Source organism: Mytilus edulis, chromosome 5 (assembly GCF_963676685.1).
Source record: "Mytilus edulis chromosome 5, xbMytEdul2.2, whole genome shotgun sequence".
Lineage (NCBI taxonomy): Eukaryota > Metazoa > Mollusca > Bivalvia > Mytilida > Mytilidae > Mytilus > Mytilus edulis.
This window is the reverse complement of record NC_092348.1, coordinates 10998329-11025056: the sequence shown is the minus strand read 5'-3', so window position 1 is coordinate 11025056 and position 26728 is coordinate 10998329. Positions and strand designations below refer to the sequence as shown.

Sequence of the window (26728 nt, the reverse complement as noted above, 5' to 3'; positions counted from 1 at the left end):
GAAGATGCTAACAACTATGAGCAAAGCCAATATAGCACAGTACGCTCTCAAAGGGACCGCGATGACAGATATAAATTAAAACTAGAAACTTAAAAGCTTTATTTAAAATCAATAAACCTTTTTGAAATTCTGATTACACCAATTTTGTTTTGTCTGCTCTACATCAAAACTTAGTGCACTTTTAAACATTATTTATTTTTAATCATGACATAGCTTAAAAGCTATGATTATTTCGACACAAACAACTGGTGATCAACGCATTGCATGTTATATTTGCTTAACCTTGGAAATCGTGTAATTTTAAGAAAGGCGTGGCCGGCTTCATTGTCTATTAAAGATTTAATTGTCAATTTAAATCGAAGAAAAGCGTGAGAACTATAACGTTTTATTTTATTAGTACCTTATAAGTGCAAATGGTTAGGTTGACGTTTAATTGATGAACGTCAATTTATATAGAATCTTATTCTTCTAATGTATTCGTCAGTGCAATATCAGACAAACGTGACATAGTGTTAAAAAAGACAAATTAAGACTTAATTTCACTATTTTTAATTACTATTTGAATAAACGAAATGAAATATAAACTAGCCATGCATTGAAGACCTATTGATGACCTTCTGCTGTTGTCTCTTTGACACATTCCCCATTTCCATTCTCAATCTTATGTAATATTCAATGCGAGAGAGCAAATACTAAGCAAATACATGAAAACGGAAAAAAGCGCAATCAGCATAAATTCCTTTGTCAACCTTTGGTATAAATATTCCAATTTTAACCGACTTTTAATAGAACATACAAAGCAAGCTTAGACGGTTGTTTTCCATTCTATTAAGATGAATTTGTATGCCTTTGCAATCGTCATTTCCATATGTTTAATGCCAGCGTTAAGTGTATCCAATGACACGTTTGTTAGAAAATTAGGGAATCCTATTTTGCGATTAGAAAAAGAGAACAAATCCACGCCAAATGGTGAAATTATAAAAACCGGAGAAGGGATGAAGCACACAGGCCCAGCTGTCAACGCACCACGTTCGCTAAAGTTGTATCGTAGAAGTACCGGGAGTGGTTTGTCTGTATCACAAAGCGAGCAAATCGTGAATCTTCACAATGTTGCACGACAACAGGTCCAACCTCCAGCTTCGAATATGGCAAACATGGTAAGTAATTATTGTATCTCAGTAAAGGTTGAATAGTTACCACATGGACACATACGATGACACATGTGCTGCTAACAAAATATAATGACGACCAACAATATCAGAAACTAAAGACCACTAAAAACTGTCCCCCTCGTAAAATATGAAGCTGCAGACAACCTGATAATTGGTACTTATATGTACTTCGTATTGTCCCAACATAGCAAGTTTACAACTAACAAGAAGACTCGTGATAGATTGCAGGAAATAAATCACGATGCATAATACGAGCTAGTTATTCCGACCATTTCTTGTAAGTTAAGTATATGTACATGTAGTATTATTATAAGGGTAATAAATTCGATGGTCAGTCTACTTGAAATATAAATTGAGGCCATCGTTGTGAGGGGATTATTTGAGTGAATCATACTGCTAATAAAAAATACATTTTAAGCATGAACAGTGCCGTTCTTAAAAAAGGTTTGATTGTGATTATACACATTTCTAATAAAATCTGGTAAAAATTTAATTATGTCGTATAACAATGACAAAATTTAGGATACAAATTCAGCTACCACATCTTGATATGAATAAATTGTAATTCTGACGAGTTATAGGGATATACATAGCTTGTGGAACATTTTTTTTTTATAATAGTGCATGCGTAAAAAATGTGATCATTAATTTTTCATTTTCAGACCAAAAATCATCAAGGCATTCAAATAAGTCAGCACGCACGACATTACCAAATGTGTCATTTTTTAAAGTATTATACGGCACTGCGCGTTACGTTTGCGCGAAATAGCCCTTCATTCGAGATCAAAGCAACTTCCCACCTTTGGGCTTTCATCAAATTTAAAATATCATATAATTTATGGAATGACAAATGTGAAAACTGAAAAGATATAATTAAGACAAAATGCAGTTTTTTTTCATCTCCTCGACCGGATATTCTACCTTGCAACAGGCAACCTAGGGACCCTTAAAGGGTTAATACTCCCTACACCCGTTATAATCGGACGTAGCTGCGTACTTATATATCCCGAACAAAATCGTTTATCGTTCACAATATTTCAATTGTTTTACAGGGATTATGAACAATGTTATGATAGACTTGTTGAGTTGATTTTTATCAAAAATCCCTTTAGTGCTCTTGAATAATATAAAGGTTAACTTATATGTTGAAATAAGGTTCGTATTTGTTGCCATATTAGCGTATTTATGGTACATGGGAATATAGGAAGGGGTCAAAATTTCAGGACTCTTACTTGTCGTAGATTATTGTTTTGGACTTATGAAACCGATTTTGGCCAATCATAAGTCTTCATGAACATTACATTGTATAAAAACCGCAGGAAATACCCTGCTTGTAATGGGTATCTAAGCTTCACAATTTTCCGTACAAACAACGGTACATTGCCGGCTCATCTGCATGTTTGTCTAAAGAGTTGTCTATTTGAATGACAAAATTTGTCTGCAGTGCAAGAGGGTCTTCAGAAATACAGCGAAACTGTATACTCGTGTAGTGGTATTCCCCTTATGTGGATTCTAAAAAAAGACAGCTCATAAAGAATTTCTGGATAATTTTTAATCCCGATCTTTTTCTGACATTAGTTCAATCAAACTTTATATTTTTCAAACGTGTAAACCACTTTTTACAGAAAAGCGGGAGGTTCGCTAAGAAAAAAAAAAAAAGATTCATCTCACATTTTTTTCCTTAAATGTCCAGTACTAAATAAATTCATCATAGATATCAGGACTAAATTTTGTTTATACGCCAGACGCGCGTTTCGTCTACAAAAGACTCATCAGTGACGCTCGAATCCAAAAAAGTTAAAAAGGCCAAATAAAGTATGAAGTTGAAGAGCAGTGAGGAAAATGGCAATTGTTATCTTATAGCTCGTTTATGTTTATGTGTGTGTTGCATTGTTGTTCGTTTTTTTTTGGTTACACTTCAGTGTTTCGTTGTTTTCCTCTTAAATTTGATGTGTTTACATCAGTCAAGTTTGTAACCCAGATTTTTTTAAACCGCTTTCGAACAGCAGTAAACTACTGTTGGCTTTATTTTTCCTCATGTAAAATTGAGAATCCCGTAAAAGAAATAATCCACATTGCATTTCAACATAAAATGGGTAGCATACACTATACATTTAGGGATACAAATGTACCATACGATATGTTTTTTTAATAGTGAACACAAAAGGGAAAATATGCTTCACAGAACAAACGATCAGTATGGTGGAATTTCCTGTTGACAACATATTTGTTGAATTTAGGTTGTCTTTTTCAACAAATTGTCGGCATTCCTATGGGAACGAACTGTGCGCCATTCCTTACCAACCTCCTCTTAATTTTCATATGAATCGGAGTTCCTTCGTACACTTTAAAAAAACAAAAAGATCAAACAGGCCAGGTTATTTAGTTCTACATTCAGATATATTGATGATGTTCTTTTCATTAACAATCCGAACATTTCTGATTGTGATCCATTAATATATCCCCCAGAACTAGCTATATATAGAAATTAGAAAAACAACAGATCGACTCCATCCGACTCAATTTGATACTTGTACATCGAATTTGACATAGTCATCTCGGTAACGGAATCTATAACAAAGGAGACGATTTGTCCTTTGAAATTATCAATTTGGGCCAACTTAGAAGTAATATACAAACTTCACCTAACTATGGGATATAAAACGTCATTAGTATTTGAGTATTTGACCCAAACTAGGGGTACGTCGACAAACATATTCATCGAAAGATATTTATCAAGACTATGCAGATTAAGATTCCGCATCAACTTCCCAAATAATACAGGATTGGATAGATTCTTGGTACTGACGTTGATTACGATCGTACTCACTTGTTATATTATTCTTTTATTTGCCGTAATGAATATTACTTTTACTGTTTGGTCGGTTTATGGTGATGTGCTTTTGACGTGACTCTGTACTTGTGCATTCCGTCGTTATGTCCATGTTCTATGATTTGATTGACCATTTAATTGGGGACATTGCATATTTATTTTACTTTTTACGGACTTTCTATTTTAAAAAGTATTAATAATACATGAGGAGAAATACACAGTAGGGACTCTGAAAAGATCATGATTTTGTGAGAAAAACCCCTTAAATATGGAAAAAAAAGCTTTTTGAATAATAAAAAGTTAGAAACACTGGTTTGTATGCAATGAATAGAATGTGGCATATTACCCTAATAAGGAATACGAAATAGTGACATTGAGAAAACAAACATGAACAGTTAAATTCCGAAAAACAACTCCCTTTAAATATGACTGTCCTTGTTAATAAAAGGACAAAATTTGGATTACAAATGTTAAGGAAGTCGTTTTACAGACTTATGAAAGGAAAGGCGATTTCTTGTACTGTTGACATCTTTTCGACAGACACATCTTTGCTGCTGTGTATTAGAGCAAGGTTCAAGGCATGTGCCTAACAGCGGTTATAATTTGCTTCTGGATTTAGTTGAAAGGTCCTCGCTTGTACACCGCTGTACTTGCCTGCCATGTTTGCAACCCCGTCATAGGACCGTACACGAATTTTGTTAATATCAAGGTCGAGATCTGCTTAAAATAGAATGACATCAGAGATCGCAGTCCCCTTTACAGATTCGGCTTGTGACCGGAGCCTACACATTCCAATCTTATAATACCCATGTTGTTATTTTCGAGATCCAAAAACGGAAGCATATATAATGACATTTGTTCATTGGTTGCCTTGTCTGAACACTCTTACACTCGATGACGGCAAAGCAGGATACACATTCACGCATGCATCAATAACTTGGACTAAAAAACTCTCCTCCACTAACACATTGTGGATGTCTGGCCCTTGAAGCAACACTTAAAGATGAAGGATCTGATAATATGTCGTCTGCTTTTGGTTTACTCTTACAAAGTTGCCATGAAATTGCTCTGGAGCACCTGAGATCACCCCAAGTTTTTTGTGGGGTTCGTGTTGCTTAGTCTTAAGATTTCTATGTTGTGTCTTCTGTAATTTTATTTGTCTGTATGTCTTATTATTTTTAGCCATAGGGATGTCAGTTTATTTTCAGTATACGAGTTACATTCTACCTTCCACAGAACAAAATAACTTCAAATGTTTTTCTAGTACATGTTTATTTGTTGCTATGTTATTTTTATGACCTGCAGATATTATACTGGCAATTCCAGAATTTTTCCATGGTGCGCAGAAAATTCAGCAGTACCTACTACACATCGCTTAGCTCTCGTGTCTTTTTTTCACAAGTAACAGAAGATTCCTCAAGCCCCGTATTTTACAAAACTTTGAATTTTTCGAAAAACTACGTATTTTTTATCCCAGGAATCTAGGAATAGATATAGTCAGGAAAATGGCTTTTGTAATCTTATAGTTCGTTTTTATGTATTACATTTTAGTATTTCTATAGTGTCGTTGTTCTCCTCTTATATTCGATAATAAACTCATCATAGATACCATACCAGGGGAAAAAAAATCTATTTTTTTCTAAAGTCATAGCCACCCCTAGTGTGGTTTCTGTCTTACCTAGGCCGTAAAAGGCAACTTTTTTGGGGTCTTAAGAGTCATTCTCTGTAAAAACCAAAGAAATTCATGGGACTGTTCACACCAATGTCACAGATTTTCAATATCTTTTCAATATTAAGCCCATATGATGCCCTGATAACAAAAATAACTTTCATTTTTGTTTTTGGGGTTTCTGTTGCCATGGTTACAGGTCCCATATATATAAGCCAAGTAACAGAGTAGCAAAATCTCAAAATGCATCATTTTTCAACTTTCATTATTTTTAACAAATATACATTTTTAGCCTAAATCATAGGTATACTGAACAAACAAAGGTCTCGATCAACACATTAAAGTAAACAGACATTGTCTTGAACCCATTCAAAACATTAAAACTTGTATCTGAAAAGTGCCGATTTTGCATTTTTTCAAACTGCTGAAAAAGGCATTTTTTAGTAAATTTCAAAATAATTTTATTTTTTTTCCCAACGTCACATTTTATTGTTATGCCTCCAAAATGATCTTCATATATCACTCTTTTACCAAGAAAAAGATTGGGTGTGTGTTTTTTGTTGTTAAAAAAAAAAATTGTTCAAAATTTTCTGAAATTTGGCAAAACTTGAAATTGCATTGTGCAGATTAAAAGAAAGTTAGTGGTTATATTCGTCAATTTCAAAGTTTTTCTTATTTAACTTTGTAAAACCATACTGATAAGGAATTGTTTTGATACACAACTAATATTATTCAAAATAAATATCAATAACAGTTGCTATGGAAACACATTACAAAGAACATTGCAGTTGGCTTCAGACCACAATTAATTCCCTTTTTCCATGGCCTTTGAATATAGTTCCCAATTATCATAAGGGGTATTTCTTCCTAAGTATTCTGTCTACTGTTTTCTTTGAAATGCTTACTATCTAATTGGTCCTATCAGTTGCATATATATAATGAAATAAGTAAAACATGTGAAAAAAAAATATTGTTTAAAGTGAAAGTAGTGATTTGGTCAAAATGAAAGTAAGGTAAAATTCACAATGGAAAATCCCTTATCAAATGGCAAAATTCAAAAGCTTAGCTAAAACAAGTCAAAAGAATGAATAACAGCTGTCATATTCCTGAGTTGGTACAGATATTTTCTAATGTAGAAATGGTGGATTAAACCTGGTTTTAAAGCTTGCTAAACCACTCACTTGTATGACAGTTGGATACATTTCTAGAGATGCAGGTAAAACATGCAACTTGAGATGCGACTATGACAAAATAATTGGCATTAACAAAAGAGATCAACAGAAAACTTGAAATCAGTTTTATTTTGCAGCTAGATGTCACATAATTTTTATTCTCAGTTATGTCTGGAATCATCTGAGAAACTTAATTATACAACATGGTCTGTGTCTAGAATGATAGTATATTTTGTTTGTGGCGCTAAGATTCAGCCTTTTCCAATGAATCAACAAAAGAACCAGAGGTTTCTGTTCTTAGAACTCAATTACATTGTTAGTGAATGAAGGACATCTTCTATATTTTGTGGAAAAACAGTTGTAATAATTTTCTTCATTCTTTCAAGTAATCTATTACAATAAACAAATTTGGAACTTTTAGAATACATATTCTAGGAACTCCTTTCTTCTTCTGAAATACACCTCATCCTAACTGCTTGTAAAAATTCATTAACATGGTGAAATTCATGATCTGGAAACTGCTGGATTATTTCTAAAAAAAGAAAGTATTTTATTTTACAAACTTAATCAAATATGAGGTATAAAGCAATTTTTACTAGTTTAAATAATTTTTTCATAATGATTGATGCTTACACAAAATTCAAAAGATAGTTTTGTTTTTCTCATGGTTAACTTTTGAGTGCATTATTTATGCACTTTTTATACATCATTTACAGGACTATTATGGCATACCGTTGTCCGTTTGTCTATCGGTCATCAACATGTCGGACATGAACTCAATAAACTGCTGCGCCATGAGTGCATGATACTCCCTTCGTCTTGTGTGTAAGTTTTATGCCATAATCATCAATATTTTCTGAGATACAGCTCGACATGTGGAAAAAAAAACTTTCATACCAAAAAAATTCAATAACTCTAAATATAAACATTTTGAATCATCACCAAAAATTTGGATAAGTCTTCTCAAGTTACAGTGCGACATGTTTACGCCAGACAGACAGACGGACAGACGGAGGACATTTGTATACCATAATACGTCCTAGGCATATAAAAATGTGTTAACCAATTTGCATAGATAGAACCAAGCTTGATACAGCTCTGAATTTGGATTGTGATTAAACATTTGACAATTAAGCTATTATGGTGCAATATCCAAACTCTAAATAGATTCAGCATGTCAAAGAACCCCAAGATTTCAATTTTTGTTGAAATCAAACAAAGTTAAATTTGGGAATTTGATGTGGACCAACTTGAAAACTGGGCCCACAATCAAAAATTTAAACACATGTTATCAAAAATCTAAACACATGTTTAGATTCAGCATAACTAAGAACCCCAAGAATTCAATATTTGTTAAAATCAAACTAAGTTTAATTTTGGACCCTTTGGAACATAATGTAGACCAATTTGAAAATTGGACCCAAAATCAAAAATCTAAATACACAGTTTGATTGAGCATATCAAAGAACACCAGGAATTCAATTGTTTGATGAAATCACTTGGAACCTTTAGACCTCAATATGGACAAATTTGATAACAGGACCCAAAAATCACAATACATGGTTAGATTCAGCATGTAAAAGAACCCCTTACATTACTGTTTTGTAAAAATCAAACTAAGTTTAATTTTGGACCCTTTGGACCTTAATGTAGACCTATTTGAAAACGGGACCCAAAATTAAAAATTGAAATACACAGTTAAATTGGGCTTATCAATGAACCTCAAGAATTAAATTTTTGATAAAATCAAACTAAGTTTAATTTTGGACCCTTGGGACCTTATTAATGTAGATCAATTTGAAAACGGGACCCATAATTAAAAATCTAAATAGACAGTTAGATTTCACATATCAAAGAACCCCAATAATTCAATTTTTGATAAAATCAAACAAAGTTTAATTTTGGACCCTCAATCGACCAATTTAAAAAAGGGACCCAAAATCCCAAAACTTAATACATGTTTAGATTCGGCACATTAAAGAAGCCCCAAAATTCAAGAATAAATTTTTAAACTGCATTGAAATGAGTCAAAAAATAAGCAATTTATAAAAAGTAATAGAAAAGTATTGTTTCTGAGTCATGTTTCTCCCTATTGCATAAATATTTCTGATTAAAAGAAAAATTTGGCTCTTATTTTGGCCTATTGATGTTATAATCACTTGTAACCATTAAAATTGGTATTAAGTATAGCATGTATAGATTCCCAAATGATGTTGACTGGAGCTGGACAAAAGATTTTTTATTAGATAAATGACCCCCCCCCCCTTTTTGCCAAAAAAGGGAGATCCTATATATAGCTAGTTTGTGGGGGTTGAGTAAAACGTTTAAACACAAATTTAAAATATTGATTGAGAAACTGTTTTTGGTGATTTACAAGGCAAAACACTTTTTAGTCTGTCTAAATAATACCTGTGATAAAAATTCCATGATGCTACTTATAGAAGTGATGCTGTTTCATTCACTTAAATTCTTGCCTGTGTTACATCACTCTGAAAAATAAAAGGTTTCTGATGAATTCATGTTAAATTGCTATTTCCCCTGGTTAATTCTGAGGAATATGTCAAATAAATCTGGTTTTGACATGAATATCAATTATGTGGTCATTTTTATAAATTTCCTGAATATAAAACTTTGAATTTTCGAAAAACTAAGGATGTTCTTATCCCAGGAATATACTACCTTAGCCGTATTTGGCACAACGTTTTGGAATTTTGGATCCTAAATGCTCTTCAACTTCGTACTTGTTTGGCTTTATAAATATTTTGATATGAGCGTCACTGATGAGTCTTATGAAGACGAAACGCGCGTCTGGCGTACTAAATTATAATCCTGGTACCTTTGATAACTATTTACACCACTGGGTCGATGCCACTGCTGGTGGACGTTTCGTCCCCGAGGGTATCACCAGCCCAGTAGTCAGCACTTCGGTGTTGACATGAATATCAATTATGTGGTCATTTTTATAAATTTCCTGAATATTAAACTTTGAATTTTTGAAAAACTAAGGATGTTCTTATCCCAGGAATATACTACCTTAGCCGTATTTGGCACAACGTTTTGGAATTTTGGATCCTAAATGCTCTTCAACTTCGTACTTGTTTGGCTTTATAACTATTTTGATATGAGCGTCACTGATGAGTCTTATGAAGACGAAACGCGCGTCTGGCGTACTAAATTATAATCCTGGTACCTTTGATAACTATTTACACCACTGGGTCGATGCCACTGCTGGTGGACGTTTCGTCCCCGAGGGTATCACCAGCCCAGTAGTCAGCACTTCGGTGTTGACATGAATATCAATTATGTGGTCATTTTTATAAATTTCCTGAATATAAAACTTTGAATTTTCGAAAAACTAAGGATGTTCTTATCCCAGGAATATACTACCTTAGCCGTATTTGGCACAACGTTTTGGAATTTTGGATCCTAAATGCTCTTCAACTTCGTACTTGTTTGGCTTTATAAATATTTTGATATGAGCGTCACTGATGAGTCTTATGAAGACGAAACGCGCGTCTGGCGTACTAAATTATCATCCTGGTACCTTTGATAACTATTTGAAAAGTTTAAAAAAAAAAAGAGGAACATTTGTAACTACAATATAACTCAGTTATGGGCACATAAAATATTCACTCTAAGTGATCATGGCTGACCTATACTGTTTACTTCTATGTTCTTTGATCTCTAGTAGCGATATTATTCATTATCAATAATACAGCAAAAAAATATTTCATTTTTTGCCAGTAATAGTTTCTAGGGGTTCAATTCTATGCAATGATTTTATGATTATTTTTGATATAACATTTACTTTCTGTACACCTTTTCATTAACAGTTTGCATTGATAAATTTCTTTAAATGAATAAAATTGAGAATGGAATATTTATTACAATGATTACACAACCTTAGGAATAATGGATGTCAGCACTTCTGATTGTGACAAATTTTACCTTTCAACTGATGAGTTATGGAACTTTGTTAATTGGAAAATATCCCTTATGTTAGATGTCTTGGTACTTGTGTTTTATATTTGTATATTGGCTGTCTTATATTGTGTATATACTCTGTATGTACTGTATATTTATGAATTTCAAGTAGTGAGACTATTATAAAATATTGAATCTGAATCTGTCTTGATGTTAGATAGCATTGCTCAGCAATTGCATAAAATACAAAGTTAATTATAGTTCATAGTATAAATAAAATTTTCTTAAATGGATTGTTTTGGGGAAATACAGGGATAAATTATTTGCCAAAAAATTTTGGAAGAATAAAAAAATTACTAAAGTGGGTTGATGTGGTCTGATAACATACATCTTCTGTTGTTTCCATCTTTTCTGGATATGTTGGCAGATTCCCTTTTCTTCTTGTTGATTTAACCTTTAAAATAAATTTTAATTAATAGTATATACTAACAGGATCTAAATGCTAACAGCATCTATAATAAGCGGAAATATTTGCTTGTAATAAAAATTAAATAGCAAGATATAAATTTAAACAGCAATTAATTCCCTTCATATTCAATCACTGTATCTTACTAAATATATAAGGCATTAGCAGTTTAACAAAATATTTTCTATAGGGGAAGTAAATTTATATTTTTGATTATGTAAGAATAATAATTATTTACACAACAATTAAATTGATTCAGCTTATTTATATGGAGAATAAAAAATAAGAATCAGCAATGTAAACAGCAAATAAGTTTTGTAATTTTTCATGTTTTTGTTAAAATGCTTTTTTTTTCATAGACAAATAAACATTATTATGATACAGTTATAGTATCATTTGTTGAATAAATTAGGTGCAATTTGTGAAAAGGATAAGACTCTCCAATATATTTTTTTCTAGCCTTCCTGACTCAGGGAATGTAGCAATTAGTCTCTATTCTGGTATGTGAAGACTTTGTATGACATACATGTATATCATAATAGTATTGCTAAACACATGCTGAACCTTTTGTGGAGATACAAGGATTACTTTTAAACAATATATTATTATTACCTCATTTCCCCTTCAAGTACTGCATCATTGACATCTATTCTTATTTTCTTCAGAAACAAAGTACAACATGCTGGAAAAAATTATAGCAATTATTTATAAAACTACAGTTAAACATTGAAACAAGTTCTGTGTTAATCTATACATGTATTGCTGTTCAAGATTTATTAATATTGCATACCAATTATACATTTGTTTAAGTGAAAGGTACTAAACCATACATAAATGTTCAACAGAGTACTCATCTATTTTCTATCATTATACAATTTTTTCTAGAATATTTGTTTTTCAATATAACTTTTTTTGGGAAGCTTGTTATTTACAGCTTCAAAACATTGTTAAAAGATACTCCTTATTTAGGATGTTTTAAAAACCCTATCAAATCTCAGGGTGGGGGGGGGGGGGGATTTTGAATACACAATAAGGCAGGGGTGGGAAGGGTGATATTGAATGCAAATCATATATTTATATTCACAACCATAGTGTTATGTAAATAGGAGTTTTAAAGTTTTGACAATTTTACAGCTAAAGTACTGTTTTGAAATAAATATCAAATAATTCATAAATTGTAAAAATAATAGATTAAAACCATGCACTTATCATTCAGGTGCTTATAATAGGGTTTACCAAACAAAGAATAATTAACATAATGCCCAATTATTGAATTAAAAAATAATTATGAACATTATGATTGGATTTAAGTAAGCAAACATAATTAAAATAGAGAATAATGGGATGCAAATTTAAGCAGAATAACTGTGGAAAACAAAATAATAAGGTAATACAATATAGATTATAAATCACAGAATGGAGGACAAACATTAAAAAGAAATCAAATTATTACAGAAATCTAAATTTTAATTATAAAATTATTTTTCTTAGAATTGTACAGAATAATTATTTGTTTTAAAAATATAGAAAATGTGTAAAAAGTAAATAATACATAAATATTATAAGACCCCAATTCTTACACTCATGAAAGGAGGTAAATTAAATATCTGTTTTGAAACTAATTTAATACATAGAAAGTGCTCCTTTTTTTCATTAAAAGACATGTTTGCATTGTCTTAGTAATTGAGAATGTTTTAACAAATAGATAATAATGAAAATTTAAATATTACATAAACTAATCAAAACTATAAAAGGGGGAAAAGGGGGAGGTCATGTCAAGTTCTTTATATTTCCATTACTCACATTCTGTCTAGTTAATAAGATGAATAAAATCCTTTTCCTTTGGTCCGCTACTTGCTAGTTTAAGGCTACATGTAGTTCTGTAAGGTAACGACTTGAGTCCAGAATCCTGGATGTGGTCAATATCTAGATGAAAACTTTTTGTTGGCATAACATGCGACGTGCACAATTTGAATTGTTTTTTCTTCTTCATTTAATTGAAACGGCTGGTAAAAATACAATATTGATGTAAAGATCTAGAGCTACTGGTGGTTTTAGACCATTCTCAGACAAAATAGCAAATATTTGGTATGCACTGTCTGTGTTTTACTGTTTCAGTGTTTGGCACGAGCTTGATGAGTTCATCACAATCCACAAACTTTCGAGAGAAACTGCACTACATAGTATCTACCTTGATATATCTTATTTTTACCAACATTATTATGGTTTTATCAGTGTCTGCATTTCGTCTGCACTTTATTTTGGGCATTAACCCTTGTACTTCCTGTTGTTCCTTTATGTTTTCAATGAAGAAGAACCATAAGGGGAGATAATTCATAGACACATAGTTGATTTTTTTCAATTTTCAATCCACATTTTTTTTCTTAAATCAAAAAACACATCCCTGAATTTTTTTTCATTTTTAAATGGGGGGTTTATCTTTATGATTTTGGCAATATTTTCTATAAACTATCTCGGAAATTTTGTCAAAGCTTCAATGAATTTTGGTGAAATTTGGTTTTCATTTAGATGTCAGAATCACCCCCTTCTCCAATAGAAAATAAGCATATGAACACAATTGTCAGCCAAATGTGTGATATATTTTTAGAAAGGCAAAGGTAACAGCTTTTAGATGTGATAACTGTCTGCATCTTTTACTGTCAGGATTAAGGGGAAAAAAGCATTGATATTTAGGAAATTTTTTAGAATTTTCATTGAAAAAAAAGCCCAAAATCAAAATGGCCGCCATTTCCATAGTAACAAAGCCCAAAATTAATTTCTAAAGTGTTAGTTGTTAATTATATTAGTTATGTAGTACGTGTACAAAGAATGGTAAAAATCTGTGACATAGGTGTGATTTTGGTCCTTACAGAGAATGGCTCTTAAATGCCATTCAAATTTGTGCTTGTTTGGCTTTATATCTAGTTTGATCTCAGCGTCAGATGTGTAGACGAAACGCGCGTCTTGCGTATTGATATAATCTATTTAAGAACGACTTTTCCCTACTGTCTTTTTACGAGAAAAACAAATATGCACAGTAAAGTGCATACCAAATAGCGCATCCACGGATGATTTTGAAGCAAGGAACTTTGTGAAGTTTTCTCTGCTTTTGTCCGAACACCATGAGCGTACAACTTGTTTTAAAACAAGATATGGTTTGAAAGTCGCCAATAAGACAAATATATTTTCCGGAAGGGGTCGTGTATTCAACAGCTTGAGTTGTTTGTACTTAATCAAATCCAACACAATTTACAAAACTAAATACTTTCTGATTCTTTGTACACAAATGTGCCTGCTTGGGAATTTGAATAAATGAGGGTGATTTTACTTTGTAAGTAACAGTTTTTTTGTGTTATAGTACCATCCACATCAGATAATTTTGCAATCTCAGAGTATGGAGGTCCATAATAATTATCAACGGTACCAGGATTATAATTTAGGACGCTAGACGCGCGTTTCGTCTACATCAGTGACGCTATTTTTTTTTTATGAAAGTGAAATCTGAATATGAGCTAGATGGCTTCAAATTGGACTTGGCTGTCCCAGCAACACTGACACTCATCTATAGCTATTGCTAATGTTCGTTCTTTTGAATTTCATGATTTTATTTTGAATACCTTTTGACTTTCTCAAGATTCACTTTGTCTTCCTTTTTTAAACATTTCGTTCTATGTTTTTTCTAGGTAATTTTTTACTTTTCAAATTGGTTCTGACATTTCCATAAACAACACGACGGGTGCCACATGTGGAGCAGGATCTGCTTACCCTTCCGGAGCACCTGAGATCACCTCTAGTTTTTGGTGGGGATTGTGTTGTTTACTAAGTATTCTTTAGTTTTCTATGTTGTGTCATGTGTACTATTGTTTGTCTGTTTGTCTTTTTCATTTTTAGTCATGGCGTTGTCAGTTTATTTAAGATTTATGAGTTTGATTGTCCCTTTGGTATCTTTCGTCCCTCTTCCATAACTGAAGTTTTTACTCTAGAAGTTAAAATACTGGTACCGACTGTACTTATAATAGATAAATACTTTCTCAAACGCCCTTTAATCATCAATAACACTAGATACGTATCGGCAATGTACATTTGATACGATGGTTGAATTTTGGTCCTCAATGCTCTTCAACTTCGTACTTTATTTGATATTTTTAACTCTTTGGGATTCGAGCGTCACTGATGAGTCTTTTGTAGACGAAACGCGCGTCTGGCGTATGTACTAAATTTAGTCCTGGTATCTATGATGAGTTTATTTAAGAGTTTTGGCGACTTCTCGTGCATCATGAAAGGGATTTTTGTTCGGGGGGGGGGGGGGGGGGGGTCTACAAAGACATGAAAAGTTATAAAATATCAGAGATGCACAAATTGTGTTAACTTGTCATTATTTTCCAAAAATAATGTTTTGGCAAGCGTTAATTGTACGTATGTGCCTTTGAATTAATGTAGAGGATCAAACTTATATGTTTACATATATGTAATGAATGATGGTATGATACTAAACCCCTCACGGGGAGGATTGTGCCTGATATTCATATGATGAAGACATAATTTTTCGGTCAGTTTAATTGAAGTCTGGAGCTGGCATTTCAGTTAACTGCTAGTAGTCTGATGTTATTTATGTATTGTTGTCATTTTGTTTATTTTCTTTGGTTACATCTTCTGACATCAGACTTGGGAATTCTCTTGAACTGAATTTTAATGTGCGTATTGTTATGCGTTTACTTTTCTGCATTAGATAGAGGTATAGGGGGAGGGTTGAGATCTCACAAACATGTTTAACCCCATCGCATTTTTGCGCATGTCCCGAGTAAAGAGCCTCTGACCTTTGCTAGTCTTCTATTATTTTAAATTTTAGTTTCTTGTGTACAATTTGGAGTTTAGTATGGCGTTCATTATCACTGAACTAGTATATATATTTGTTTAGGGGCCAGCTGAAGCACGCCTCCGGGTGCGGGAATTTCTCGCTGCATTGAAGACCTGTTGGTGACCTTCTGCTTTTGTCTGCTCTATGGTCGGGTTGTTGTCTCTTTGACAGATTCCCCATTTCCATTCTCAATTTTATTTTTATTAGTATGGTTGCGAATTATTTGGTTTAAGTATTAGTAATATCAGAAACGATTCATTTAAAATTGGGTTACTTGGTTGTCATCGGCAATTACATTCATTAAAATAAATTCATCTCAGATGTTTGCTTATTTGAACAGATTCGTTACGTCTATTAAAGACGCGTTAGTCACGCTCGTAGAAAAATATGTTAAAAAGGTCGAATAACTGTATTCTAAAATACGAATCCGTTGAACTGCAAATAAATTTAGTAATATATAATGAAAATCTCCGCCTTAACAAATCATGGTTTTTTTTATGTTGTAGCACTGGGATAATGAGTTGGCAGCAAAAGCACAAGAATATGCCAACCAATGTATCTGGGGACACAACTCGGCTAGATCAAACTCGCCTTCGACATTCTCTTATGTCGGGGAGAACATTTACGTCCAAACCAGTATGTAAGAAAGGCATTCTAAAGCTACGATAATATGTAAAGTTATATTCACATGTATTTATCTGCAAATTATGAAACACAGAGGATTTAGCGAACAAACTATTTTTAATTTTTTTTTTAATTCAAAACTAGTTTTCCTCAAAGGAAAAAGTAGCATACAAACCATGTGCTCACGTTATACAGTTTTACACAGCACTTAAGGGACATTCAATTCTTACATTACATTTTTATCATGTAACCAATAATAGATAGCCAGTTAAGATATAAAAAAAGGAAATGTGGTGCGATTATAAATGAGACAAATTTTCACGAATGACAAATTAAAAAATATTCAAACGAGTAAACTATCGGCCTAATTTATGTAAAAAATGAACGGGAGGCAAATTTGCCCCACAGCATCAAACAACCCCTAAATTGCAGGATCCTGAATGGGGATAGGCATGCTGAGAGGTAAAACATGATAGCTGGATCCCAACCCTCCTTTAACCTAGGACAGTCGTGTAACATTACAACATGAGAACGAACTATAGAAATCAGTTGAAAAAGGCATTTATCATAAGAATATAAATAGAAATACATTTGATAAAAGGACAGAGTGGACGTGAGCGGGTACATGTACATCCCAACAACAAAAAAGGATATACAGAGAACTCAGTTCAAAGTCACTTACAACAGTTAATAAAATCAATCTTGAATATAAAATTAAGTCTTTATGTTAACGAGGTTGCAAACTTGTTGTGACGCCTCGGCCGATTCGGAATAAACTTCTATGGTATGTAGTTAGACATTATTAAATTTACGTGTATGTAACCAAACAAGATGTAGTATGATTGCCAATGAAACAACTCTCCACAAAAATGACACAGAAATTAACAACTATAGGTCACCGTACGGCCTTCAACAACGAGGAAAGCTCATACCGCAAAGTCAGCTATAAAAGGCCCCGAAACAATTCAAATTAGAAAACTGTCGGCTTTATTTCTGTACAAAAAATGAACGAAAAACAAATATATAACACATAGGCAAACGACAACAACTGAATTACAGGCTTTTGACTTGGGACAGGCACAATACACAATGTTGCGGGATTAAACATGTTAGCGGGATCCCAAGCTCCCCGAATCCTTGGACAGTGCTATAACAGTATAACATGAGAACGAACTATAAAAATCAGTTGAAAAAGGCTCAACTCATCAGATGGACAAAAATATGATTGGACGTGGCCAGGTACTTGTACATCCAAACAACAAAAGACACGATACAATTCTGAGAGTACTCGCAGTTAACCGACTGCTAGTTCAATGCCACTTACAACTAAAAAAATTAATTGATGCATCTAAGACTAAATATTTTCAGACACAATGAACACGGATGTCCTTGAAAGCGGTTTCACAGCGTGGGACGACGAGAAAAATGGATTTCACTACGATACAAATATGTGTTCTAATGCACCATGTGGACATTACACACAAGTAAGTGCTTCCAAAACACCAAACGTACATTCACACAAGCAAATTCTGTATGTACACTATATGCACAATGTCACGTGGACAATATACACAAGGTGGTCCTTTCAACTTTTAAAATATTTTTCATCAATTGATAAATACATGTCCTGTGTATAGGAGTACATTTGTTGATACACGTAGCTCACTATACGTTATTGAATTTTTACATTGGCAAGACCATTCGGTAACTTATAATTGCTGCGATCTCTCTCATTTAAACTATTTTCGATAGTTGTCTCAAAGTTTAACATATTTCTTATTTTTTGTATTGTGTTTTTTTTTTATACATAGTTATTGTAATAATGAGTACATCGGTATATTGTAGATGTTTCAAAGCAGTGATTTTATGCACTCGAAATTTGATCAAAACCGTCGCTTAACTGCATCTATATTAGTTTATACGTTTGACACATTATTATCATTTTCGTGTTTTTAGATTATCTGGGCAGGGAGTACTGCATTAGGATGCGGAGTTTCTAATTGTCCCTCCATGACAAACCTTCCGGAATACGACTTCGTTGATTATTGGGTATTTTTAGTGTGTAATTATGGACCAGGGTAGGTACAATGCAAACTAAATGTCTAAGTATTATATTTGGTGACTGGCAGAATATCGAATGTAAAAACGATTACAAATACTTACTTGGAGGCACTGAAGAATATGTATCACTCACCTACTTAATATACTTTAATGAAATATTTCAAACATTGAAGACTACCATATCCAATTTAAATAAAAATGTTGATCTTGTATTGGTGCTATTATTTTCCATTTCCGTTTTTCTTTATCTTCTTACATTTTCCCAGAAATTGCCTTGCTGATTATCTTTAGATTTTGCCATTTGAATAGGGACTTTCCGTTTTGAATTTTCCTAGGAGTTCATGATTTTAGTCCCATGTCATTTTTGTTCTTGCTTTATATTGTATTCTAAATAATAGACAATTCTTGAATATAACCACTATGGTTAATTGTTGGTAATGTTGAAGATTATTGTAAAAACAAGTATAGACGGAGAGGGACGCCAAGTGATGATAAAAACTATCTGAGCTGAGAATGAGTAGGACCGGAAACGTGTTTCACATTAGTGTGATAGAAAAATAGACACAACAGGTCTTCTTCCCATCAGTAGTAAAACCCTTGCTAAAAGTGTGATGTCCATTTGGCTATGCGGGATGTCGAAGTAAGAAGCCTGTGTGGCCATAACGGGGGACGTTAGATCCTATGCCTCGTGTCTCTGAACGTTAAGAACACCTGTATCAACTCTTTGAGAGATCTGTAGGTGGGATTTTGCAAGACTCAAATTCCTCATTTACCAAAGGCAGTCTAAATTTCTTTGACCTACGAGACGTCTCGGACGGCTTATATTACATAACGTATCTTTTGTATTATTTGTTGAATTGTTATCATCCTGACCATTGATGGGATACTTGTTACAGGACGTTAAGAAAGTAACAATCAATCTCGGCCAAATATTTGTACTTTTTAAGGATCTAACAATAAAATTGGCTTACTTATAACCGATGAAAACAACAATTTCACCAGATTTAAATTTTTTTTAGTATTTGTCCCAAACTGTACTAGGACACCTCCTTAAGTTGTTAACGTCGAACGTTAGATTTTCGTCACTTTTTATGGACTTCTCCCTCTTACATTGGAGTTCGATTTTTAAAATTTCTACAGAAATACCGGCCTATATTCTGAAAATTTATCAAAATAGTTTATAGTAGTTCTAGTAATCATACAACATTATTTCCCCCTATTACTGATTGTAGAGGTAATATAAATGGGAGATTACCGTACGTTGAAGATACGTCAGGAAGTAGCACTGGTACTGGCGGAGAACCTGCAACAAGTATAAATGGATGCCGGAAATGAAAATTTTTAACAAGTAAGTAGCTCTTCACTGCACGGTGTATTAAATAGGAGTTGCCTTTATATTAAAAAAAAATATGAATGATAACAGTTTAATACGTTAATAACTTTTTCAGATAACAGGGAAAATACAGGGCATGAAATGAATAATATAAAACAGGCTTCGAAATAATACAGTTGAAAATCATAGAATTGTATTGCAAATGTTTTCGAGGGTATTACCAGCCCAGTAGTCAACACTTCGGTTGACATGAATATCAATCATGTGGTAATTTTTATAAATATCCGGTTAACAAAACTTTGAATTTTTCGAAAAACTAAGGATTTTCTTATACCAGGCATAGATTACCTTAGTCGTATTTGGCACAACTTTTTGGAATTTTGGATCCTCAATGCTCTTCAACTTTGTACTTGTTTGGCTTTATAAATATTTTGATATGAGCGGCACTGATGAGTCTTATGCAGACGAAACGCGCGTCTGGCGTACTAAATTATAATCCTGGTACCTTTGATAACTATTCGTAAATGTTTAAACATATAAAAAAATAAATATGCATTTATCATGTTTATAGTAATTAAGTCTCCCAAACAAAGTTTGGCGACATTGTTTTTGGTCAGTTCTTAATATTTTTATTATCCTTCCTCTTCCGCAGCGGTTCTCCTAAACGGCTTGTCAGATTTACTTCATATTTTATGTCACATGTCTAGGGGGGCCGGGCCATCAATCTTTCGTTTGTGCATTGAGGTCTTTTAAGGGGTATTTTGAGGGGCATAAAGAGGGGAGGGGTTTACTATAGAACCCTATGGGATTTTATTTAATTTTTTTTTTACATGACTATAACTTTAAAACTGTAAGTGATAAACACATGCAGTCTTCAGAAATGATCACAGGACAATAAAACTATAGGGAGAGTCCGGGGGGGGGGGGGGGGTAAGCTCCGCCCTTCAATTTGGGAATGTGCTATTATCTTGTAAACGGTCCAGATCCCCACCCCTAAACCATATATATTCTTGTATGGGACAATAAAACAAATCAAATGAAGTAAAAGGGAAGTCCTTGGGGTCACCCCAACCCCTTTAATTTGAGAACTTGTAAATGGTCCAGATCCCCACCCCTAAACCATATATATTCTTGTATGGGACAATTAAAAAAATCAAATGAAATAAAAGGGAAGTCCCTGGGGGTCACCCCCACCCCTTTTGTTTGAGAACTTGTAAACGGTCCAGATCCCCATCCCTAAACCATATATATTCTTGCATGGGATAATAAAACAAATCAAATGAAATAAAAGGAAAGTCCCTTTGGTTCACTCCACCCCTCTTGATTGAAAAATTGTAAACGGTCCAGATCCCGACCCCTAAACCATATTTATTCTTGTATGGGACAATAAATTAAATCAAATGACAGAAAAGGGAAGTCCCTAGGGGTCACCCAACCACTCTTGTTTGAGAACTTGGAAACGGTCGAGATCCCCACCCTAAACCATATTTATTCTTGTATGGGACTATAAAACAAATAGGGGGAGTCTATGGGGTCACCTCATACCCTTCTGTTTGAGAACTTGTAAACAGTAGAGATCCCCACCTCTAAACTTTATATATTTTTGTATGGGATGATAAAACAAATCTAATAAAATATGAGTGCTTTGTTTGGGAGACTTCGTAACAGCATCCTGTTACAATTACTTCTTGTTAGTTAATCAATTCACGACACCCAATCTGCAGTGTTCCACTTGATAACATAATTTTAAAAATTGTAATCTAAAACGACTCTATAAAAAAATTATGTGGTATGATTGCCATTGAGACAACTCTCCACAAAATGACACAGAATTAACAACTTGAGGTCACCGTACGGTCTTCAATAATTAGTAAAACCCATACCGCATAGTCAGTTATAAAAGGCCTTGAAAGTACAAATGTAAATCAATTCAAACGAGAAAACTAACGGCCTAATGTAAGTACCAAAACAAAACCAATCTTGTAACACAACAAACGACAATCATTGAATTACAGGATCCTGACTTCGGACAGGCACATACACAATGTGGCGGGGTAAAACATGTTAGCGGGATTCAAACCCTCCATCCCTAACATGGGACAATGGTGTGACAGTACAACACAAGAACGAACTATATAAATCAGTTGAACAAGGCTCAATTCATCAAATGGATAAAAAAAAAAAATACTACATAGTGTACGTGGCCGGGTACTTGTATATTCCCAAAACAAAAAGACACATAGTACAGATATATGAGGGTACTCGGAGTTACCGACAGCCAATCCAACGCCACCTACAACAAATAAAACTTTCCAGACTATAGATATATAACAGAAATATTGCGAAAATTATTGTAATACCTTTGGAGATTATTAATTGGAATAGCAAAGTCAAAATGGTTGGTAAAAAGAGCACACTTTAAACCTTTTGACTTTCTATTGTCCATCACTGCAATGTTCCCTAGGGTAACAACATGTTATATCATCTCAGCTATGTGATATTTTATGATCTGAATTAGAATAATTATTTATTCGTTATTATTTTAAACTTAGCATGGTAAACAATCCAATATTGTCGATTTTGTGGTCCATGAATAGGACTACAATTAATGTAACAAAAAATCGGCATGATTAGTAGGACAGTTTTGTGAAAGCCAAAAGAGGGACGAAAGATACCAAAGGGACAGTCAAACTCATAAATCTAAAACAAACTGACAACGCCATGGCTAAAATTAGTCGTGTTTGAAAAAAATAAATATAAAATATCAACAAGTCATGAATCTTTTTTTTTATTCATTTTTTTTTAACAACTGTTGAATTCAAATGGCGAATTACTCTTTGCTAATTTGTTTCAGATCCTGACGAAATGGACAAGCCTGGAAATATGCCTACTTTATTTCTTCTACTGAATCTCTTACCTTTTGACGTGTATTGTTAATGTTATAGTGTATTTCATGTACTGAATCTTTGACTGTATGGCTTTTAGTGTAACCAGCTATAAAGGTTAAAGTGTGTATTTACAATTTACAACTGAGCAACTCTGGCAAAGATCGATGTCGTAAATAAGTTGTTTACTGTGCATTCAATGTAACTAGTCTTTCTAATGTAAGAATGTTTTACTGCTCTTCTCTTTGATTAAATAATTAGCATTGACGCATCACTTATTTTTGCCAGTTCCACCTAGTGTAAGCCTAAAATATTAGTTATCTTGGTGTATCCAGAGGTTAAAGAATATTACACCGGTAGTGAAAGTTCATACACCGTTTGAATTTAGGGATTTATCCTGTATTGTTTAATATATTATTTTTTCAATGTTCAAAACTGGTTATAGTCGTTGTAACACGGGTTATACTTAATGATATTACACGGTTCCTACGGTTCCTGTGAATCAAAATCGTGTTATGTTATTTTTATTTTGGATTTAGATATACGGAATTCATCGTACTCAACCGTTTATAGTCATAGTGATTAATAGTGATCAAATAAATGGTTGAACTTCATGTGCTGAGCAATTTGAGTATAAACATGCCAATTTAAATATTGTTATTATATTTCATTATTATGTTATAAAAAATTGTTTGCTCTGAAAAGATCAAGTTACCACAACCGTTAAGAGTTTTGTATTATAATTATTAAAGATAAACACTAAATCATGTCGAGCATCGCAATTTAGAATTTGCAGGACGAAAAATAAATGTCAGTCCAAAATAACAAAGACAAATCAAGAGAGAAAAGCAAAACATTGGACAACTCGATTCTAATTCTATGTACAATTGAGAATTAAACACCGTAAAAAATATAGTCATAGTTGTCTCAGTGATGACTTCCGTAAGTGTTTCTCATTTTTTATATATAGATTAGACCGTTGGTTTTCTTGTTTGAATGGTTTTACACTAGTCATTTCTGGGGCCCTATATAGCTTGCTCTTCGGCGTGAGGCAAGGCTCCATGTTGTAAAGATAAGGAGTTAGCAATATCTATTAACTCTACTTTCCGCTATATAGATGATGTTCTTTCACTAAATAATTCAAAATTTGGTGACTATGTGGAACGCATCTATCCCATCGAGCTAGAGATAAGGGATACTAAAGATACAGTTAAGTCGGCCTCATATCTTGACTTACATCTAGAAATTGACAATGAGGGTCGGTTGAAAAAAACAAAACTTTACGACAAAAGAGATGATTTCAGCTTTCCAATTGTGAACTTTCCATTTCTAAGTAGCAACATTCCAGCAGCACCTGCATACGGGGTATATATCTCCCAATTGATACCATATTCCCGTGCTTGCATTTCCTATCATGATTTTCTTGATAGAGGGTTTCTGCTCACAAGGAAGATATTAAACCAACGGTTCCAAATGGTGAAGTTGAAATCATCCCTTCGTAAATTTTACGGACGCCATCACGAGTTGGCTGACCGTTATGGAATTACCGTTTCACAAATGATATCGGATATGTTCCTTACGTCGAAACTAAAATCCCCTTCCCTTTCATGAATCTGACCTACCGAATTAGACTATTTACCGGATTTGTTATCACATAAGGTAGCACTCCACAGTTAGAAAATAAAATTAAAAATGAGCCACAATTTTTTTTATCATCTCCTATTCCTGGATTTCTAATACATTAACCTAACTGTTTGTGTTGTACATGTGCATATGTATGTAATCAGTATATTTCATAGATTTGATTTTCAAAAGTTGAAAGAGTGAAAATTAATTCCTATTATGTGTATCCATGGCAACATTCTGCATTTATTTACCATAAAATATTGCAAAAAGGGGGGTGGACATGTCACATATCCCCCAAAAATTTTGATCAAACTAGAATTTCAATGCCTTTGAGTGATACCTTTTTAGAAACTGTTTTCATAAATCTTCCTAATGATCAAATAAAAAATGGGTGTCTTTCGCCTCATTTTTTTCGTAAAATCCAATCACAAAGTTTGTGCGATAAAAAGTTGGAAATAAACATTGCAATAAATGCCGGACCAATGTATGGTAGGGACATGCAAATACGGACTGTCATACAGAAAACAGCCTATATTACATACATTACATAATCATGATGTTCATATAAACCCAATACAAAGGCTATTTTAATACTCAGCTATCCAAAAATGAATTTTATTGCACACTAGCTCTCATATTTGAAAAATCCACAGGGGCCAAAATGCGAAACTACACACCTAACTGTGGAGTGCTACCTTAAGGGAAAATTTTTCCCCTCCTGCCTCAATTTTTATTATATTTTCTGTGTTCTACTAGCTGTTACGATGAAAATGGTACCTTAGTTTTTAAAATTGGTTCAGTAATAATGATTTTATGAAGGTTAGCAGTTGATGTTGAAACGCGACAAAAAGTGATTTAAAAATAAATGCTGGATCATAGTGAAAAACTTCAAGTCTGTCTCATTTTTGGGGTAAATTTCTAAAACTTTTCCCATTATCTTATTTAAAATCATAAAATTACCTTCAAAGAGGACAAATTGTACAATTTTCAGGTATTTGAAAGCACTTATAGGTCAATTTTCCTGTAAATAGCATACCTAACCTTGGTTTAGAAGCTCTCAAGCAGGGTATAAATTTCTAGCAGTACTGGCATCATTTAATTTAATTAATGCCAAATTATAATCTAAAATCCTGCTAAAAATGGTTATTTGATTTATTCGCATTCAAAAATATAAAGCGATACATTCTGAGGATATCATATAAAGCGCAATATTTGGTTACAATGGTGAAGCTAATTAAGTACAAATTTAAGACCGCAACATGTCTAAGTGTCAAAATGTGTATATTTGGTTGCTAAGGACAGTAAACAATAAAATAAACATAAATTGCATTCATAGCAGATTTTTTACCTTCAGCACTAAAACAAGAACACAAAAGACTAAAGATTTGTGGTAAATTTTATCTTAAAAAGTGCATTTCTGTGCTTTCTGATGTGCCATAAAGTAGCACTCCACAGTTAGAAAATAAAATTAAAAATGAGCCACAATTTTTTTTATCATCTCCTATTCCTGGATTTCTAATACATTAACCTAACTGTTTGTGTTGTACATGTGCATATGTATGTAATCAGTATATTTCATAGATTTGATTTTCAAAAGTTGAAAGAGTGAAAATTAATTCCTATTATGTGTATCCATGGCAACATTCTGCATTTATTTACCATAAAATATTGCAAAAAGGGGGGTGGACATGTCACATATCCCCCAAAAATTTTGATCAAACTAGAATTTCAATGCCTTTGAGTGATACCTTTTTAGAAACTGTTTTCATAAATCTTCCTAATGATCAAATAAAAAATGGGTGTCTTTCGCCTCATTTTTTCGTAAAATCCAATCACAAAGTTCGTGCGATAAAAAGTTGGAAATAAACATTGCAATAAATGCCGGACCAATGTATGGTAGGGACATGCAAATACGGACTGTCATACAGAAAACAGCCTATATTACATACATTACATAATCATGATGTTCATATAAACCCAATACAAAGGCTATTTTAATACTCAGCTATCCAAAAATGAATTTTATTGCACACTAGCTCTCATATTTGAAAAATCCACAGGGGCCAAAATGCGAAACTACACACCTAACTGTGGAGTGCTAACTA

General features: G+C 33.1%; 1 protein-coding gene and 1 long non-coding RNA gene across 3 annotated transcripts; one reads left to right on the top strand and one right to left on the bottom strand.

The window, feature by feature from the left end:
* Positions 1-781: 781 nt before the first annotated feature.
* Positions 782-23264, top strand: LOC139522291 (GLIPR1-like protein 1). The gene is made up of 6 exons (XM_071315836.1): positions 782-1157; positions 16601-16730; positions 18087-18202; positions 18675-18796; positions 20012-20127; positions 22967-23264. The coding sequence occupies exons 1-5, from the start codon at positions 834-836 to the stop codon at positions 20112-20114; spliced, it is 795 nt and encodes a 264-aa protein (XP_071171937.1). The 5' UTR covers positions 782-833; the 3' UTR covers positions 20115-20127; positions 22967-23264.
* On the bottom strand, positions 6955-14026 carry LOC139522942 (uncharacterized). 2 transcript variants are annotated; one of them, XR_011664530.1, is made up of 5 exons: positions 12805-14026; positions 11849-12695; positions 11159-11224; positions 9256-9335; positions 6955-7378 (listed from the first exon to the last, which is right to left on the bottom strand). It is a non-coding gene; the product is annotated as an uncharacterized lncRNA (long non-coding RNA). The 2 variants fall into 2 exon arrangements; XR_011664529.1 differs by having other exon boundaries at positions 7146-7378; positions 11849-11918; positions 13040-13984.
* Positions 23265-26728: the final 3464 nt, after the last annotated feature.